Raw genomic sequence first — 20554 nt, 5'->3', positions numbered from 1 at the left:
AGCTTAGAACTTCAGGTTCTAAGGTACGCAAAGGTGGAATAACGTCCTGGATAGGCATCTCTGTCACCTGAGCTGAGCGTGCATCCAGACACACTGTCCATAAAGCCACATCCCCTTTATCCATCTCTGTTACCGCCAGCTTCCCAAAATAATGCCTGCTTCTTTTTTCTCCTCTGATCTAGGGGTAACTTAAACCTCACCTCTATCTATAGTATGGGAAGTGTTTATTCCTTCTGGTTTATGGTTTTTAACCCCTAGAAGTGCCTATTATTATGGCTGAAAACAAATGTGTGGGGTAGTTTGATATCACTTCTTCCTTGTAGCTCACTGAAACTAAAAAGTGGATTCTAAAGTTTTATCACATTTGTGTTTGCAAGTAGAAGAACAGATGTTTTAGTATCATTTGAATGAAAAGATATTGTTGTACATACAGTTGTATGCAAATGTTTGAGCAAACCCCACAATAAAATTATGTTTTGGTGGTCCTCAAAGTGAAAGCAAGTTAACACATCCCCTACAGTGAAACAAACTTGACATTTTTAGTGCACAATTTCAAATTTTTGCTGAGTTTAACATATTAGAAAAAACAAAATAGGAAATACGCCATAACTTGTGTACATGCTACATTTTTAGTTTTCCAATATGATAAATTCAGCTTATAAACAGTAATTTCTTTGTAGAGGATGTTCTTTGTAGAGGATAAATTAACTAAGAAACTTAGAAAATCAACTGTACATGTCATGAAGGCACAATAGACCACAGAGTTCAACTTTGCATCCATAGTAACAGTAACACTGAATGGTACGTAGCACCGTAATCATAAACCACCTCAGGCTGTAGATGAGTGGCATCTTACACTCAGCGTTCTACAGCCTTGCCTTGAATCACTGTAGAAGTCCCAGCCTGCACTAAGTGAGAGAGTGATTGAATTTAAGCCACCTGGGTAGCTCCTTGAGTGCTCCTTTTGTGGGTCAAACATGGTTTTGCAGCTGTTTGACTGATCCCATGATAGCAAATACAGAAAAAAAGACACACATTTTTATGTATTTCACTTTTCGTACTTTTCATGGATGCTCCATTTGGAATGCATTTGAAGTAAACTCAAATCAGGAGAATCTGAACGTGGGCTCAAGGGGTGGACATTGTGGTATTGAGTAGGAGTTGATTTAATCAGTGGGTCATACAAGCTTCTGGATTATTGAGCTGCTTGTGCGTGTATGGGAGCGTGTCCATGCATTTGGCAGCCTAGCCTACATTAGTCATATGACTGAGAGGTGATAGCTGCAGTAACAAGGGCTCTCTCCCCAGTGACTGCTTCGCTGTATGCGCCTTCACCGGTGCATCACTCTAATCCGCCTCCTCAGCCTCTCTCCCCATTGTTCACAATGAAACGCCATTTAATATGAGGCCTAATGCCGTGCTGCTTCACCTGTTTTCATTTTCATTCACAAAAGGGCTTTTGTCTATTTAGGGAGAGGTGAATGTTGGTTTGTGTTAATGTGTGTGCACAGGCTTGTGCATGTGTGGCCCGAGCAGAAGGATATGTCTTACTGTTTATCACACTATACGTTAATGTGTTTTTGATATATAACTACAGTAAGGTTTTATGCACGAGCAGTATATTGTTAGGATCTAACATTTGCAGGCCTGGGGATGTTTCCAGTAGTGCACATTTCTTCGCTCCTTTCTGTGAACTTTAATTAAACTTGCTGCCATTAAACAGATAACCAGAAGCTGACTTATGCTCACTGCAGTTCTTCAGAACTGGAATGATTCATAATGCATAATGTGCTCAAATACATTATGCAGCGTTTTGATAGTGCACTAATCCGTTGACTGAGGGAATGAGGTCTCCTCTCCTTCCATCGATGCTATCATAGAACTTTGTCACAATTATTATTCATTTCGAATCCTTGCAGCTGAAATCGTTTGAAATTAGCTGCTGAATAGAAGCTTATGTTTGGATGAGCTCATTCAGACCTAGAGGCTAAGTCTCCTTTACGCATTGTTCTGTGTTTAGTTAACATGACTTGGGCTCAAGTAAATTAAAGAATCCCCCAATCTTCACAGAGAGTGAGGTTGAAGGTCCATCTGCAGCAGTAGTGAGCTCGCAGGGCTGGAGATGACAGTACCTCTGCTCAGAATGCTAATGTGTCACTTGGGCTATGTTTGCACTGCTTTGATTTGGCTGGCCCATTCCCATTTCTCACTTATCTACTCCTGCCTGGTGGATGTGCCCAGAGTTTACTATTTGAAGGCACTGTGCAACTCTCACACTCACTTTCTTTATTTCCTCCATTTCCACTCTCTTTCTGTCTCTCCGTGTGGTCTGCTACTTTATCAATGTTGAGTTGGCAGGAGGCATAAACGTGTGTCATGTGTCTGCCTCATCTCAGCTTTGAGAGGTCAGAGAGTTACTCCACCCAATGGCAGACTTGAGACTAAACCTGATCTCAGCCTGTCACATCATATCACTTTATGGATGTGTATGGTTTCATAAACATAGATAAATTCTTAACTACGCTTTAGCTTCAAATGCAGACTATGGCGTGTGATATAGACATGTCAGTGTAGCTAAAACATTCATTCTGATGCATATTTCAAGTTAAGTTAATGTTTTATCTTCACTGACATGTCATATGGTTTCACATTGGAAAAACACTGTTGATGTGCTGTGAAATGAATCATTTATACTGCATAAACTTAACTTGCATATTTTTCCCCAAATAGTGAAACCTCTAAGTTGTGAATACTGGAATTTGACATCTAACGTGCCACGATCAGAAAAAAATGTCTTAAAAAAACAAAAAATAGCTTGTTTTGATTGGAATATTTTATTCTCTTCTGTTTCTCTTAAAACACTGCACAATATTGTGAATTTAAACAGATTTTCAAACCTTTTCGTCAAAGGAATCTGAAGAACAAATTACATACATTACATACCAAGTGTAAAGTACACAAAATAGCATTTGAAGAGTTTCGTTTCATTATATACGTTGTTGGGAGTGAGTTTTACACATACAAGAAATATCAGTGCTACATTATGATTATTGGCACCTTTATTAGCAAATCAGAATGTTTTTCATTATACAGCGGCTATTTTTTTTTCAAAACTTAAAAAAAAATGATATTCAAAATGGTTGCAAATAGATATACAGCAATTTGGAATTAAACTTTGCTTTCAAGAGTGTTTTATGTAAGGCTGCACTGACATTTCCAGCTGAAAGTGGTTGATAGTGGCCAGGAAAAAACAAAAGATTGTGTCAAAATCTAGCGCTTAACAAATAATTTAAATGCTTATGAAAATAATAAATAGTGATTACAAATGCCACTTTTTCTTTGGTCAGTCCAGACGTGTTCAAACAGTTTGAGCAGCAGCAGGTCAACAGTGAACATGTTGGCCATGTGGAACTGTTTCATAGTTCAACAAGGAACATTTGATAAGCGATTTATAATCACTGTTCATACTAAATATCAAGAGGGGGTACAGCACCCAAGAATGTCTCTATTACAGGTCTGATGCCACTTAAAAACAGCACAACCTTCTCAATATGCAGAACACAACAAACCTACAGAGGCTAAGAGGAAGTCCTTGCGAGCACACTAACTATCATCTGTAGCCACAGATGAAAAAAAAACACAAACAGCAGTGCCAATGTGCAAAGTATAACTAAAAATATTTCAGATGTATGTGTAATTTTATTGAATAGAATGTTATGGATATATTGCTCAATTAAAACTGCTTAAGATGAAAATCAGCGTGACACCAATATACCGGTGTACCAGTATAGATGATATTTCACCCAGCACTAACCCATTATCCACCTTGTCTAATGGGATGAGAAATGTCAGCCTTGGTCTTTCCACACTGTACCAGTCACTGAGCTCTAGGGACTTCTGTCATTGAACCTCGTTACTAACTGAAACATCTCTACTTTTGAGGAAGTCCACCAATTGATTTTTTTGCTCTGTGTGATCACAAGAAAAAAAAAAACTGGCATGCTGAACAATGGTGAGAATTAGCCAATTAGCTTCATCAAAGAGGAACCAGGAGAGGTTCGATTTAAAATGACCTCATCCAACCACAGCAAGCTACAGCTCCTTCATTATCTGTGCTTTGTTCAGGCAACTTCAAAGCCAGACTGTTTAGTCTATCTAGCTCGCAGCAGTTGAAAACAGTGCAACATATTAACCAGACTAGCACACTTACCATAAGAAAACTGCAGATATTGTTCAGAATGTAAAACTGCTAATCATGTTATATCCTCGGCACCTAGCGAGACAGTGAGATGTTATTTAGCCATGTCATGTGGCTCTGTTATTGTTCACCCGCTCTTTATGCCTGACCTTATCAGTCAACACTCATGAACAAAGCACATTGACTTTTGTGTCTTAAATACCTTATTAGCACTCAGTCTGTAGACACCTTAACAAGTCGCAGAGGAGTCACTGGAGAGGATATGACAATTCACAGCGGTCATCATCTGTCCAGATAATTATCTAGATGCCACAGAGACTCTGCGGTATCAGTGCATTTCGCATTAGATGGACATCAGACTTTGGTAGGAGGCCCAAAATAGTGCATTGTTTTTTCATAGATTTGGAGGAAAGACAGCTAAATGAGCTGAATGTCTAAGTATAACCATAGTAAACGTGCTGTTACATGGATTGCCAGACTTGGCGGAGTCGAGCTGTTGCTGGGTGCTGGATGACTGATTGTCTGTGCTTATTCAGAGTGGCCTTATGACATTTGGCAGACTCTGCAAAGTGTGTGGTCTTTTTTTTTTTTAGGGAGCCAGTGGCTGTTTTCACACCTGTACATATGTGCAACAACAGTCCCCAATAGCAAATGACTGGTGGCTGAGAAAAAGTACTGATCATATACTGCTAGAACTTGTTCTCTATTATAAAACTATCAACTCATATTTCCAGATATGTTCACTAATTAACTCATTTATCCACATACACTTGAGTAATGTTGAAACTGACAGTTAAAAAAGAAAGCCTTTTCAAAGCTGAGCCTTTGCTGTCAAACAGCATTCCTTGCCATTAGCTCCAAGAGCAAGGCCTTGCTCTGTGCATGTATTTCTCTTCTAGTCAGGAAGAGTTATTTGAGTGAAGAATCCTGTAAATATTGTGCTTAGCATCTCACCACGTCCCTTGGTGCGTGGAGCTTACTCACATGAACATCACTTTCTAAAGACCTGAGGAGCTCCTTGTTCTGCTGTCTACTTTTGTCAGTGTTTTAAAGAAAGACCAACTCTTTTCCACTGACAGACCTTATGGATTTTCTCTGTCTGCTAGAAGAGCCACTATGGGGCATAAGCAGGCTGATTAAAGGGTTTTTGTCCTATAAAGGCCACAAACTGCGAATCTAAGTCAAGTGTTTTGGTAAGGCTCTTAAATGACCATTGATCTCTTTCTATCTTTCAGTGTAATCATTTCACCGTATATAGCTTTAGAACAATCCACTTAGGCAGACTTTGAACTTGCTCTTATTATTGAGCCACAGTAGTGCTTAAATAGAGTTATCCTTTACCCCCCACCAGCTCAGCAGGCTGTTCATGCCTTTGTGGAAGGGACCGGTGGAGTTTTACGGGGAAGAAGCTATTGTGGATTAAGGCAGAAACTGAAACTGTTTTATCATAGGACTGCAATGCACACTGGTGTACACATCGGTTTACATGCTCTTATCACAATAGAGCAGCAGTGTTAACCACAGTAAAGAGTCGAAGACTGGTACCCCCTGACGACAGCGTCCCCCCCCCCTCTTTTTCCCCTCTCTCTCTCTCTCTTTCTGTCTCTCTTTCTGTGTGATCTCTGCTCCTCCCCCCAGTGGGTGTTTGCAGTGTGCGTGTTGCATGAGCTGCTAGATTTATTCTGCTTCAGAGAGAATGGTAAAGCACAATCACTGCACTGCAGCATGTGGACCTCGACCTTCACTGCAAACCATAACCACTAACACTGTTATAAATACATTACAAATAAACACATTAGAGATGCAATCTATGACCATGCTTTAAGTCTGTCCAGCCAATTTGTATCATTGCTACTGGATAACTAGAGACATGACAATATTGTAATAGCTTTTTACCAGCTTTCACTTAAAAACTCTTAAAAACCCAGGCTTAATACAACCTAATGCTGCATTTACTTTATGATAATAGAAAGACAAATGCAAATCAAATGTTTCGTATCTTTCAATGGAGCAGCAAGGGAGTATTCTGCCACCTCCAGTGGCAACAGTATTTTCCAGAACTTCGCCATCAGCCACAGCAGTGAAATAAACAGGTTGTTGATTTTTCTAGAAACGTTAGCGCAGAATGTTCACAGTAACTGTTCATACACAACATAGGCCAAACTTTAAAGGTAACATGGCGTTAGATACATTAGCATGTGTTCAAAACACTTTTTAGGATAAAATATTATAACACCATCACCCTGCACATGAGCAGGAACATCATTGTTATTCCAGCAAAGCTATCACCATGACATTGTTTAAATGGCTGCGTGCTGCCATAAGCTACCATACTGTGATTAAACCAGTTCTACTGTGATGCATAGAAATTTGCATAGAAACCAGCATGTAAAAATGATAAGGCTTATTATTCAGTAACTACATGTTATTCGTAAGTCATAGAAATTAATTTCATACTTAAAGCTACACTATGAAAGTTTTGGGGATTTGGAGACCTCTCTGGTGGAAATGTGGAAATGCATGCAACGTGTGGATGAACATTTTGTAACCTTGGTTGTGTTTGGACCTCTTCCTTGAGAGGATGAATCTGATGATGGCAAGCATGTTGAAAGAGTATTCAAGGAGAACTTAGTCAGAACTGGGTGAATCTTATCTTCATCATGTATAGTGTTCGTTTTGCATTTGAGGCAAACATCAAGCCAGGTCTTCTTTTTTTGAGCTTGTGCGTGTGACGTTAATACATAAAGGCATATGGCGAAACATTTGAAAATCTGACTGCCTCTGACTTATAAATTCTAATGTCAGGCTTTACATGGTTAAAACATTAGATGTGCATTCATTGTTTTCCACCGTGCATCAAGTTTTTCTGTCCTGATACCTGTTATACCTGTGAAATTAATTGTTCTGCAAGGCTTATAAAATTGTACTGTTACAGTTCTATAACAATGACGAAGAAGCGGTACCAGTTATCAGTCAGTTATGTCTGGGCGATACCAGATTGATATCAGCAACAATACTAACCTTGATAAACTGATTAGATGTCACCCAAATGGGCTCAGATCAGTGCATCATTAATAAACATGCTTTATACTGATAAGAATGGAACTAGAATTGAATTTTTTTATTTATTTATTTTGAAGTGTTTTTCGTCCAGCTTAGATTGGTGTGTTTAGTAATACAGTCTCCACAGAATGTTTCAACATCCTTTCAAGTGTTTTTCTGGAGTTGCAGTGCCTGTTAATATTCCTAGAATACTTTTCAATGATGCTTACCTGATTTTCCGAGTCTGGGCCTCAGAGTTACCTGTTTATGTGCTTGTTTTTCTTTCTGTGTCTGTGTGTGAGAGTATATTGAATGTGGGGTATAGTGTTCTGCGTGTCCCATCAGCTCAGGGCAGAGTTAGCAGCAGTAGACCCCAGAAGTGGCCTAATTAATGGCTGTTTGCTGGCGTGCGGGCATTGACGCAGGCGATATTGAATCAGCTGTCAGGGGAGTGACAGGCTCTGGTCAGAGCTCTTTATGCTTCTCCCACTCTCCGCATGAGCCTCACTGCGCTGAATGAAGCTCCGCTCTCCAGCCCAGCAGCCCAGCCTTCCACCCCTGCTGTCAGCAGCACTGATATTAGGAATCTGTTAAGGCTGAACGTATGAAGTGCTCAAGATGCCTGCAGGGGAAAAGAGCTTGTACAATGGAAGGTTTTAAAAAGCCACAACTGACAGTCTTACTTTAGTTGGAGCAGCCAAATTATTACTGTCCATGTAAAATTACTTCTGCAGACAAGTTAGGGGTCTGCAGTCTCTTTTGCTGAAATGTTATAGTGGAGATGCAATTTTTGAGAAGATATTTGAAAAGATATGTGAATATTTTTTCATTTTTTTTCTTCAGCTGCCCTTTATGTTGTGAAATGAAGTAATTCAAAATTGCTAACTTTAACAGTTCCATTAACTAATGAACGTGAAAATGTATTTGTATATGTAGATGGGATTATGACAGGAGGTTGAACTCTTTCACTGAAGATGTAGTTCTACAGTTAAGACAGTTGGTAACTGATATCTGTGATTCAGGCATCAGAAGGCAAACCCTGTTGTTGACTTTTGCCTAACCTCTTGTTTTGCCTAACCTGTTCTTGATCTTGAGGAGCTTCAGTCAGGTTTGTCAGATTGTTGCCTGTTGACTGAAACACAAAGAAAATGGATTAGAGTGGAGCCACAGGCAAACAGGGTATTACTGAGGTTTACCATAAGAGCGTTGAGCTGAAACTCTCTCCCATCTGTCCTTGAGTTCAGCTTTTACTACTACCTCTTACAAAGTCCACATAGAGCATTAGCTCCAGTTTCCCAGTGTCTCACTGTAAAGGTGACCTGTATTCCAGACGACGGGCCCCAAGGGCAGTCATGTTATTCTAAAGGGAAGAATTCAATGGCATCTCTCTCTCTCGCTCGCTCTCTCTCTTGCTCTCTCTTACTGCTTTCTGTGATTTCTCATGTTCTTTTTGCCTGTTTAACCCTGAAAGTCTAGAGTTGTTATTGTCATTTTTCTGTACTTTTCAAATGTAATAACAAAATTACATGATTCATTTCATAATTCTGTAATTACATTCTATATTAAGATTCTATATAAACAGTTTTGAGTTTGCACTTCTGACTTTTCCCCCCATTAGTACTGATGTTAACAAGTAACTAGAACACATGGCTAAAATGTTTGGCTGGCTACAAAACAAGACTGTATTCACAACAACTTTTCATCCAGTCCATAATAAAACCATAAAAAACACAACGTTGTAATAAAGGCTGTAATACACTAGCATTCAAAATTTTGAATGTCATATTAATAAAACATTATAGAGTATAGATTGACAGTTTATAAACCAAAAACCAGACCTGATTTGATTATTCATAATTTAAAGGATTTTAGGGACAACATGAATGACATAGCAAAAAAAGAGAATGTTATTAATAAACTATAACTGGTATATAATAAACTGTGATTAAATGACAACTATTCATAGTAATTTCTTGACATTAAGTAATAAATAGCGATTTGATCAGCTAAATTTGATCACCGCTTTTTGGAATATGAGGCATTCTGGGTATTAATTATATTGTATATTTTATAATTTCACAGTGCTGTAAATTGGCCCATGAGGTTGTTTGATTTGGCCCTCCAGAAAGTTATCCTAACCCCACCTCCTCACCCAAGAATACATTTATTTTTATACTATATACAGCTTATTAAATTCATACTTTAAAGTATTTTAGCAACAGTATATAGTGAATTTTTCTAAAATACTTTTAAAAACTCAATTTGAAATCTGCCTCATTTACATGTATATTGTCGTTTTGACTCTGAGCCCACCACAAACAGACTTTGACTGCCTTGAGACCAAATATGTTTGGACACCACTGCTATAGATCTTTCCCAGTTACTGTGAAATCGTCCATAGCTCCACACATCCTTCAGTTTTTTTCCATTTTTCCAGCTTCCTCCAGATAGTTTGAAACCCATAGAATATGATGATCATATTAGTCATATTAGTATTTATCCATGTATTTCCAACAAAATTGGTCTTAAATTATTATTTATTATTCCCTCATTTTTTGTACAAATGCAAATATTCTATCGATTGAAAGTTTAGAATTTTGTTCATCAGAATATGTTTTATTTATCTACTTAAAGTTAAGGATTTACAGAGTGTTTTGTTGCTTTGATGAAAAATTGGTACTGTGCATTTAAGGACTGCTCAAGTTCTATCTTACTTTCCTTTCTCTCTCTCTCTCTCTCTCTCTCTCTCTCTCTCTCTCTCACTATCAGTCATTGCTGTTGTGTATTTTAGAGACTGGAAGCTGTGATAAGCACTGCCACAGGTGTGGGGAGTAAAACACAAAGCCCATAAACAGATAATGCCCCATTACAATCAGAGCAAATAGTAATTCCATACTGTGATATGTGACAAACCCCCTGGATTTTATGTCAAGTATAATTGTATGATGTCTGTAAAACACATTTTTCATTGTGTTTAGAAAGGCAGAAAGGAGTGTAGTAAATGATTCAGGTTAGGTGGTAATGTGATTATTGCCTCATATGAATCCATGCCTCATTGTGTTAAATCACTGTTATCTCTCAGTGCCTATGGGAAATTGAATTAACAAAAAGATAAACGGCGGACGTCTTTTTAGTGAAGATCTCGCAGTTAATTAAAAGGGCATGAAGCACTCGCTCACAGGTAAATCAGGTTTTGTTTCAGTGGGCCACTGCACATACGAAGCGCATTCTTTTTAATTACCACTCTGATAGATGGCTTGATAAACAGGGGTTCTCCAGGTTTCCAGATTAAAAGAGCACACTAGCATTTGTAATCTCTTGTCATCTTTCTATGATTGAGTGGCACGTAATCTGTAATATGTCTCTGGCTCTCCATAGGAAAGCATTGAATATCGGTAAGGCACTATCTAGTTTCCATGCTTGAAATGGTGCTATAATTCCTAAGGAGGAGAGGCTGGCAGTTTATCAGAGCTCCTTACATGGAAGTGAGAGAGCATGGGGCAAAAGCCTGACAACGGTCATGCACTGCAGTCATTTTTGTTTGTTTCTTATTCATTTTCACATCCATGGACAGAATTCAGGCAAACATTCATTACTGCAAGAATTCACATCACAGAATAGCAAAATGGTTCAGGGACACAATATATGCGATCTGAATATCATTGCTATAATTTCAAAACCTTGTAATTTTTAGGATTTTTTTTTTGAGTGCCCATGCAATTTAAAACCATTTTTTCTTCACTTTTTTACTAACAGAGCTTGTCTGTAAAGTTTCAAAATGTAGCATGCAGCACATTTTGAATACATTGTTTTTTGTGATGTCAAATATATATGTATATTGCTGTTGTTGGAACAAAACCTCATATCTCCAAAATGACAACTTTACCAGAGAAGGAAAAAGCCTACTTTACTTTTAATGTAAGTCAGTGGAACCAGACATTTGTCCAAGTCATTTTGGATTGTTTCTTTTGCTCCATTCATCATGAAATTTACACACAATGTAAACAGCCACAGGAGTTTTCAAATTATGTCAAAAACTAAAACGACAAAAATGGAGATACAAGGTTTTATTCCAACAGCAGCTTCCCTTTTCATAGTGTAAACGTTTCATGACCAACAGAATTGACCAGCAGAAGTCAAAGTAACGTACATTAAAGTTATAATTGTTTGTTGTTTCTCCTCTAAAGTTGCCATTACAAATACCCAAGATTTGATTTTGACAGCGATGCAATATAAAGACAGCTTTAAACTTTGTTGACTGTATCAGACCCAGTTCTGGTTTTGATTGACAGCAGATGCCTTTGGTTGCAAGTAATATGCAGAATTTTGACCCCCCTATCGCTCCAGTCTGGCTCATGATTTTTTAATTTATCCCCGGCCAGACTGAACTTGTATAGGCAAAAAGCATAGTAATGATAAGCTTATTAAAGACGGTGCCGGCTGCAGGGATGGGCTATAGCCAAGAGCTGCTGCCCTATTGGCTGCCTGATGGACTGAGAGGAGGGGCTAGTAGGAGGAGAGGTAGAGAGAGCGAGAGAGAGAGCAAGATAGGAGGAGAGGAGGGGGAGAGAGACGCTTCAGCTCTGGATGGGGACAGGAGGCAATGCCCAGTAGATGCAGCTGCCGATAATAGCACACATCAGAGATCGAGTGAGCACAGGCTCACAGGGGAGAGGAGAAGAGAGGAGAGGAGCGCAGCAGTACAGCACCATGAGACTCCAGCAGAAGCAAGCAGATAACTGAGGCTCTGTAAGAAAAGAAAGAGAGTCTCGGTGCAGTGGAGAAGCTCAGAAGCTGTCAGACAGAGGGAGGTGGAAGTTAGAAGCTGCGAGAGAAGGAAAGAAATAGAGAACAGAAGGAAGGGGTGGAAGTTAGAAGCTGTGGGAACTCTTAGAGCTTCCCCTGGAAAGCAGCGCTGAGGTCAGCAGGCAGCTGAACTGCCTGGCTTTCCTGGACGAGAGCTGAACACATGGGCAGATAGGCTGCTGGAACTTCCCACAGAAGCTCATGCTTGGGCTTTAGAAGCTGAGGAGCAAGTGTGGTTGAACCCAGGCAGACGGTTCCTCTGGCAGTTCCTGTCCATTAGCCACCAGCCTGATCAGACTTAGAGACTGGAAAAGGACTGGCTCCGTTTGGTGGAGCTTCAAAGAGTTAGTTGAAGCTTCTGATCTGCTTATTCTGAGAGACATGGTAGAGTATGACCTGCAAAGCATAGCCGCAGCCCCAGAGCATGGAGAAGTCAAGTAGCGAAGAATCCGCCATCCACCGCAGCCCCTCTGTGGACAGCCACGACTCGGACTTCGCTCGAGCGTCCACCTCGGGACGCCCCTTCTCGGGACGGGGCTTCACCGCCGGTGCCTTCTACGGCTCTACGGGCCCACGGGCACAGCAGCAGCAGCAGCAGGCCGGCACGGGCCAGAGCGGCGCGGCCGCAGACGACAAGAGCGGGAACAAGTACAGCTCCCCCAAAGGCAGCAAATACGTGGTCTTTTACCTGGATCTATCCTTTGTGTTCCTTTTAGAATTCAAGAAGTGCAACATGGCAAGGGGCTGCCTGTGCTGTTTGAAGTACATGATGTTCCTCTTCAACCTCATCTTCTGGGTAAGTGTTGTCTTATTTTCCTTCTCTTTACCTGTCCACCTCTAAGCTCCTTTTGCCAGCTCTCTCCTCCATGCTGAGGAGCAAATGGCATGCGTGCATGAGTGGTTGGTTAGATTCAGATCAGTGTATCTCTGCTCTTTGATGAAGCACTCAGAAACAGGAATGCAGAGGCACTATGTTAATGGTCGTCATCTGCATTTCTAAAAGTGAACGCAGTGGTGATGAGACTTTCCTATCATGCCATTTCTCTACGTTACGTCAGGCTCTCCATGCCATGTGCTCTCATTTACGAACGCACTACTATTTTTGTCTGCCATTGAGTGTCCTGGGGGGGCCCATGGGAAAAAAATGAGTTTAGCTTGTGTGCAGCTTTTTCTCAGAGAACCCAGAGACTAATCTGTAGAAAACCGGAATTGGTGTGGTTACCCAACTGTAGCATTCATAGTCATGAAGCCTTTTGGAATTCCTTTAAATAACTTGAGGTTTCATTGTTGCAAACTGTGTTGGGAGAAACTGCTTTTGTACAATTAGGAAAGACGATGTGAGTGTTTACAGAATGAATGAACAAGATTTCATGAGTGTAAGTATCTGATTGTTCCGTGACGCTTCATACAGATGCAGGGCATTATATTGGTCAGTTTTTAAAGGGTCTGTATTCTGTCATTTTTTTCCCTCTGGGGTGCACTTATGATATTTGCATTAGTTTCTTTACCAAAAAGAGTCATATTTTGTTTTTACATGATCATTTTCTGATCTATCTTTATGTCTTAGAATTAAACAGCATGTTTTTATTACTGTGCCTTTAAGACTGATATATGCAATTAGAACCTGTGCTGATTGGCCCTGCGTTGTGCCTCATTATAAAAGCAGTCCAGGCTGAATTGCTCAGTTTAACTTCAGGGTGAATGGGCAAAGTAAAATTGCTGTAGGCTGAATAGGTGGATAGATCTAAATGTATTGGTTTTCGTGACATCACGAATGCAACAAATGAGCTAATTCTGCAGCTTTGTTTCCATATATGGGCTGTTTGGACTGGGGAGTTAATAGTATTTTTAGAAACTTGACTAATATTTATATACTACATCAAAGTCTTTAATCGTAAAAAATGAGAAAAAAATTAGATTTCTGTGATATGAGCCCCTTTGACCACTATTTATGTTTCAAATATGCAAAAATAAAATTGCCCAAGCTGCCATGCCATTAGTGACCGAGGATGTTTGCCTACCATGCACATGTTTTTGAAATGTGTGTATCTCAGGACCACTCAGGCAATGGATTAAAGGCTTACAGAAAGAGAGCAGAGATTGTGTGTGTGTGTAAGAGAGGCAGGACAGTGGGTTCTGTCCTTTGTGTAAAGGCACTCATGCGTAAACATTAAAAACCATAGAGTTTACCTCGCAACCACATACACATGCATATGCACATGCGCACACACACACACACACACACTCCCCCGGAAGCCTTTATCTGGGGCACATCTGATGAAATGTGCAGCATAAGGGCAGAGAACTGATCCAGTGTGGCCTCTAGTGCTGTTTTGTCCCATGAAGAGGTTCAAGAACGGGGAGAAAAGAGAGAGAAGTGTAGGAGTGTGGTGTGTGTGTGTGTGTGTGTGTGTGTGTGTGTGTGTGTGTGTGAGTGAGTAACTCAGATCCCTCTGAGGAGCCTGCCTGAACTTTGATTCCTCTGTGACACATGGTGTGTTGGCCTGCTGGGTGCTAGAGTCCACAGCCTTCTCATGATTTTGGCGAAAAGCCTTAAGTTGTGAAGGTGTGTGTGTGTGTGTGTGTGTGTGTAGTGCTGTAGGTCATTATGTCAGTGTGATTCTGTCGTTGTCTGCCGGAGGGAGATCCCCTCACTAATGCTCCCTCAGGGACTCTCACAGCTCAGTAGAGCTTTAACCCCCTGTGGAGTGAAACACGCATTTACAACACACAGAGAGAGAGAGATGGGAGAGGGGGAGAGAGAGTGAGGGAGATGGGAGAGTGTGAGGAAAGAGAGAGGCTGGGGCTCAGTGCTATCCGTGGTAAAAGTGCCCGCTTCAGTTTCTGAATTACTAACAGTAACTAAGAGTAATATATGTAAAGCTCCCACTGATGTGTGTCTGACCTGTGTGGGTGGGTGGGCTGTGTATGTCCCCAGACTTCTGCAGGTGTTGGTGGCTCCTTCTGAGCAGTAATTGAGATGGTCTTGGTGTTAATGTTCACTTAATGGTTTTTCACATTACCTGAGCTTCATGGATAATTTTGCTTAGTCTGAGTGCTGCTTAGCTGTTTCAGCTGAGTCGCATCACCATAGGTGTCTGACTGAGAACCCTGTGGTTTGGGTTGTGCCTCCAGGGAGAGGATGTTTGAAGTAGGTGATATGAGCATCTTATCATGATGTATTTTTCCATGTAATATATGGGTATTTATTATGTGCCCTATATTGGTATATTTCCTAATGCTAATCAGAAGCTTAAAGATAATGAGATATGTATGAAATAATATGAGCCATGATGAAAATGGAAGGCGTTTGATTTAAGGAAAATCTGATTTAAGATCAGGTATGTGTGGCATCAATTTGAGGCATTTCTCTCCTAACTGACATGCTGGTTTGTGCTGTTGTGAGTGAATGGCTAGATTCCCCCTCCCTGTTTAATGAGTACACAAACTAGTGTACGTATGTTGAGGTGGATGATATTGCAAAAATATAACAGTACTTTTCTAATCCACACAGGATACAGATAATGCACTGTTTCTAATGAAGCATGCAGCTGTTTAGTGTTGTTTAAGTATTTGATGATATCCATGATACACTCAGAAAAGTATATTGTGATGTAATTTATTGCAATGGCATTAAATATCATTGTATTGGCCATCTCTGTACCAAAGTGGCAGTTGTTTAGAGAAATTAGCCTCAAACCGGCATTATCAATGTTTCAAAATGTTTAATTTCAGTTATTAATTCATAGCATTTGATTTCCCATATCTGATGGTCCCTTTTGGTAGAGAACAAGGTGATTGAGCACTGGGGGGCGTGCGTTTCTGTATCCTGACACCCCTGGGACAGTGCTGCTCTGGCTTTGGCACTCCTGGAATTGCAAGGTTACTGCTCTGTGGAATACTCAGTTCTGACACCCCATCCCCTGCAGAGCACAGTTCTTTAGTACCGCAGGGCCAGGTGCTCCTGCCCGCTGCCTCTACCCAGGGCTTACCAGTGTAACTCGAGGCACAAGGTAAATAGCGTCAGGAGCCACAGGCATGTCGCTGTGCTCCTCTGTGGGCCTCCAGCAGTTGTTGCCGACCATCTGGCTCCTCTTTCTTATGGGGATTAGCGTAGTCTGAGCTGGGCAGCTTCAGCGCAGATTACAGCATTTAGTACCAGGCTGGATGACATTGTGCTCTGCTCAGGATTGAGAAGGCTGATTCCTCTCATTGAGTGACCTATCTAACCTCTCAGCTGACTGACCAAATGATGGCCATCCAACTGCTGGACTATGTTAATTACTATGTCTTTTAAATGGGCTTTAGAGTAAGATTGATTTCTTTTTTGGCAGTGGATAATGTTACTTTGCCTATGAGTGGAATAAGCCTGCCTGACTAGATACTAAATTAAAGGAACTGTATCACTGAAAAATGACATTTTCATGCATTTTTTAAATAAAAGAGTGTAATGTAGTGTGTAAATTCTGGTAAAGATTAAAAACTTTTACTCCATATTTACTCCATAAATATTTACTCCATATTCTGTCCCCAGTTCGTACACTCTACATATGGAAATTAAACTACAGCCCATTTTGAGTTTTGATGTCACAAAAACCAACACATTTACGTATATCGACCTATTCAGCCAGAGTTTAACCCTGCCCACTCATGCTGAAGTTACAAGAATTTTTTGAGCCTGAACTGCTTGTTGAATGAGGTGCAATATAGGGCTCAATCAGAACAGAGTTCATTTACAAATATGACAACAAAAACAAGTTGTTAAATCTGAGTAATAAAGAGACATTTGAAAATGGTCATGTAAATATTATTTATGAAGAATGTAGGATATGGTTGATTGAAATGAGCTGTTATGATGTCTGTTGTGTTTTGGCTGCGTTAGTAATTGATATTTGGTTATTTGATATTTGGACGTTGGCTATTTTAGCAGTGTTTGTATGCTAGCAATGTTCCCCCTCTCCATTCTCTTCATTTTTAATCTGCTGCCTGGCTAAAACATCACCACGGAATGCATTTCCATCATTCGTCTTGCTAAAAAGAGAGGACAGTGCCATCATCCCTCCTATCACATCCAAAGCAAACCTTTATTTGACATTCTTATTCAGAGAATACTGCCACCTCAGCAACCTGCTCTAACAGCATGGGGGCTGTGAGGAGGTATCTGTGCCACTCCTTTGTTTACAGCAGCGCTTGTGCTTTTGCATTCATAAATCGTGGCTCTTGCTTCTGGGATCACTTGGTGTATCTATTATTTGGTCAGAGGGAACAAAAGATTAGAATCTCATTGGTTTAATCACCTGGGCTGACATTGTTTGTAATGTTGGAAGAGTCGGTTGCCTAGGGAGAAAACACAGAGAGTGAGTGGCAGAAAGGGGTTGTAGCTGTCAAATGAGAAGCCCGATAGACTTGGGGTCTTACTGCACAAATGCAGAGCTTTACTGCATGTCAGCATCACAACACCACTTTTTTGCTGCAGGACTTCGCTGCAAGGTTCCAAAGCAATCACTTTACCACTGTCTCTCTATCTCTGTCTGTCTCTCTGTCTGTCTCTCTCCCTCCCTCCTCCCTTCTCTTATTCTCCACCCCTCTGAGTACATGAAAGTTCCCTAATCCCCCTTGCTGTGAGGGATTTAACATTAGAACTTTCACTGGAACATTCACACCATAAGAACTGTCAACCTTCAGTTTTGACTGGTAATCTTAAGGAAATGGAAACGTACATGCTGACGAGGGAGATGATGAAGCCAGCTTGCATTTCTCTGCTCACTGGGCCAACTATGCTTTTCTAAAAGCGTCATTCCACAGAGACGCTGAAAAAAGTGGTGCGTTGAAGTTACATGATTCCAATATATACATCATTTCCACATGACTAAAGTATATTACAGCAGTACAGTTCTAGCCAAATGTAAGTAAACTAAGTAAAAATTGTGTTGATGTTACATATGATATTCAACTAAAAATGTTGCAGAGGAGAGTCACAGCCTAACGTATTTTGGGTTATGCTTAATAATTTTAGGAGTTACATTGATTATACATAATACCTACACATCTCTGCTAGAAACTGCTAGAACTTTTATGGTATAAAACCAGGGAGGGTACATCTGGAGAAATATCTGTCCAATTACTGTAAAAATTTGCAGATGATGTTGCTATGGGTATACAGGAATATGACTAAAATACACTATATGGACAAAAGTATGGGGATACACCTTTTAATCATTGAATACAGGTGTTTCATTCAGTCCCATTGCCACAGGTGCGTAAAATCAAGCACCTAGCCAAGCAGTCTGCCTTTACAAACATTTGTGAAAGAATGGGTCATTCTGAAGAGCTCTCTGAATTTGAGTGTGTTACTTTAATCGGATGCCACTGGCAGCGTCATGGCATGAGTTTTACATGGCCAAGCAGCTGCATGCAAGCCTTACGTCACCATGCGCTTTGCCAGGCGTCGGACGGAGTGGTGTAAAGCACTCCGCCACTGGACTCAGTGGAAACGTATTCTCTGGAGTGACTAATCACACTTTATCTGGCAGTCTGATGGAAGAGTCTGGGTTTGGGATATGCCAGAAGAACATTACCTGCCTGACTGCGTGGTGCCAACTGTAAAGTTTGGTAGAGGGGGGATAATGCTATGGGGTTATTTTTCAGGGGTTGGCCTAGGCCCCTTAGTTCCAGTGAAGGGAAATCTTAATGCTTCAGCATACCAGGACATTCTGGACATTTGTATGCTTCCAACCATGTGGGGACAGTTTGGGAAAGGCCCTTTTCTGTTCCAGCATGACTGTACCCCAGTGCTCAAAGCAAGGTCCATAAAGGCATGGTTGGGTGAGTTTGGCGTGGAAGAACTTTATTGGCTACACAGAGCCGTGTGGATTTATTTTGGGGTGTCATAAAAGCTCCTGTAGGTGTGATGTGTAGGTGTGCCAGTACTTTTGTCCATGTAGTGTATGTACCACTCTAGCCAGTTAACTGCATAAAATGTTCATGTTAAATTTTACTCCGCTTATCCAGTTAGAGATGGCATATCTGTATCAACAGGTGTTGATATTGGGCCCTTAGCAGAAAATGGTAGATTAGATATTGGTGAGGGTAAAAGAAATCTGATACAATCTTGTAACAAATCTAACCTGAAATAGCACATATTCACATTGTGTGATGTGATGATGTAAGCTCACTTTCGTCCTGTGAGGTAATAGAGCGGTTTGAGCATGAATAGGCTGTTTTAGATGCTCATCTAAAGTGCAGTGCTTCAATTAAAAAAAAAAGCTCATTATGAAGCTTAGTAGTTTTTAAAGAAGAAATTTTGTATCAGCTGATGTTCAAGGTTTCAGTATTGCATTGACGAAGTAAAAGTGGTATTGTACCATCTCTAAATTCAATGCACCACTTTGTCAGCTCAATTTAGGCAATGCAGTATACACTTTGAGTAGGCAATTGATAATACTTAATATTGTTAGTAGAGCAGGAACATTGGTAATTCACTTTTGCTATAGTTTCATTCAATTTACACAAGAGATCAAGTGTCAACTGAGTGAGATGGAACTGTGTCTTCCAAAATAGTTTAACATTCTCAACATGGCTCTTGATTAACTCTGCAACTGCAGGTCCATTTTCTGTGTATCTGGAGAGGTCACTGCAATATGAACACCTCTATCATTTTTGATTCTTTTCTGTCAGTGTGCTTAGCACATCTCTACACCCCTGCAGCAGACCTCATTAGCTCATAGGATCTATTGGGATAGCTTTCACTCCGGGGGGCTTTGTGCAGGCAAACGGCTGCTGATTCTTCACTCTCTTTTTGCACCTACAGTATATCCATTTATATGCCTAAATCAAAAGCACTCTTATCTCTGTTATTCTTTTCCTTATTGTTTCTCCTCTACATATAAATAGTAGGGAACTAAAGTGAGAAGCCCATAACTAGTTTTTTAAACAGGAAAAAAAAAATTCCCTTACAGTCTGTTAAATGGCTAAGCTGAGGTACTAATGTAGCGGGCTGTGCTGTGGGATTTTGCAGCTTGGCCGGACCCGAAGCAGGGCTATCTCTACTCCCCCCTCCAGGCTCTGCTCTGTGCCAGTGCCTCACCCTATTAAGTCTAAATCCAGCCTCAGGGCCTTTGGCAGGAGCTCTGCTCTATCCTCCATCTCCACAGCTGAGGACTTGTTTGCTTTTCTCACTCCAGACTGATTAATAAACTCAATCTGTCGTCCTGAATCGTCCCTTACCTCCAGACTCAGGTTAACTAAGGAAACAGAAATTGCGAGATGTTTGTCATTAAAAATTAAGGAAGAAAATTAGCTACTCCACCTAGATGTTCCATGGTCTGACACTTTCATTTGAAATGTGATAAATGGTGCACTCCAGTGCTGGTTGAGATCTTGTAGTGGAGACTAAGTGCAGCATTAGTTGGTCTAATCCTGCTTAATGTGTCAGCTCCAGCACCTCAGGCAAGGCAGAGGGGGATGCTTTCCAAGATATTTTCGGTGTGCTTATGCCTGTCATGGTGT

The 20554-nt window shown here is 40.6% G+C and overlaps 1 protein-coding gene across 5 annotated transcripts in view; it reads left to right on the top strand.

Annotated features, from left to right (window-relative positions):
• tspan9a (tetraspanin 9a) overlaps positions 1 to 20554 on the top strand; it is a 245634-nt gene that overhangs the window by 137834 nt on the left and 87246 nt on the right. For 4 of the 5 annotated variants that reach the window (XM_036584981.1, XM_036584983.1, XM_036584982.1 and 1 more), the window contains one exon: positions 12763 to 12842. In XM_036584981.1, coding sequence (XP_036440874.1) covers positions 12780 to 12842 — 63 coding nt within the window. In that variant the 5' untranslated portion in view covers positions 12763 to 12779. Of the gene's footprint in view, positions 1 to 11329; positions 12843 to 20554 lie in introns of those variants that run through there. The other variant, XM_036584979.1, reaches the window with a different exon arrangement.

Source organism: Colossoma macropomum, unplaced genomic scaffold (genome assembly GCF_904425465.1).
Source record: "Colossoma macropomum unplaced genomic scaffold, Colossoma_macropomum, whole genome shotgun sequence".
NCBI classification, from domain to species: Eukaryota; Metazoa; Chordata; class Actinopteri; order Characiformes; family Serrasalmidae; genus Colossoma; species Colossoma macropomum.
The sequence above is the reverse complement of the archived record's forward strand: the minus strand, read 5'-3'. Positions and strand labels throughout refer to the sequence as shown.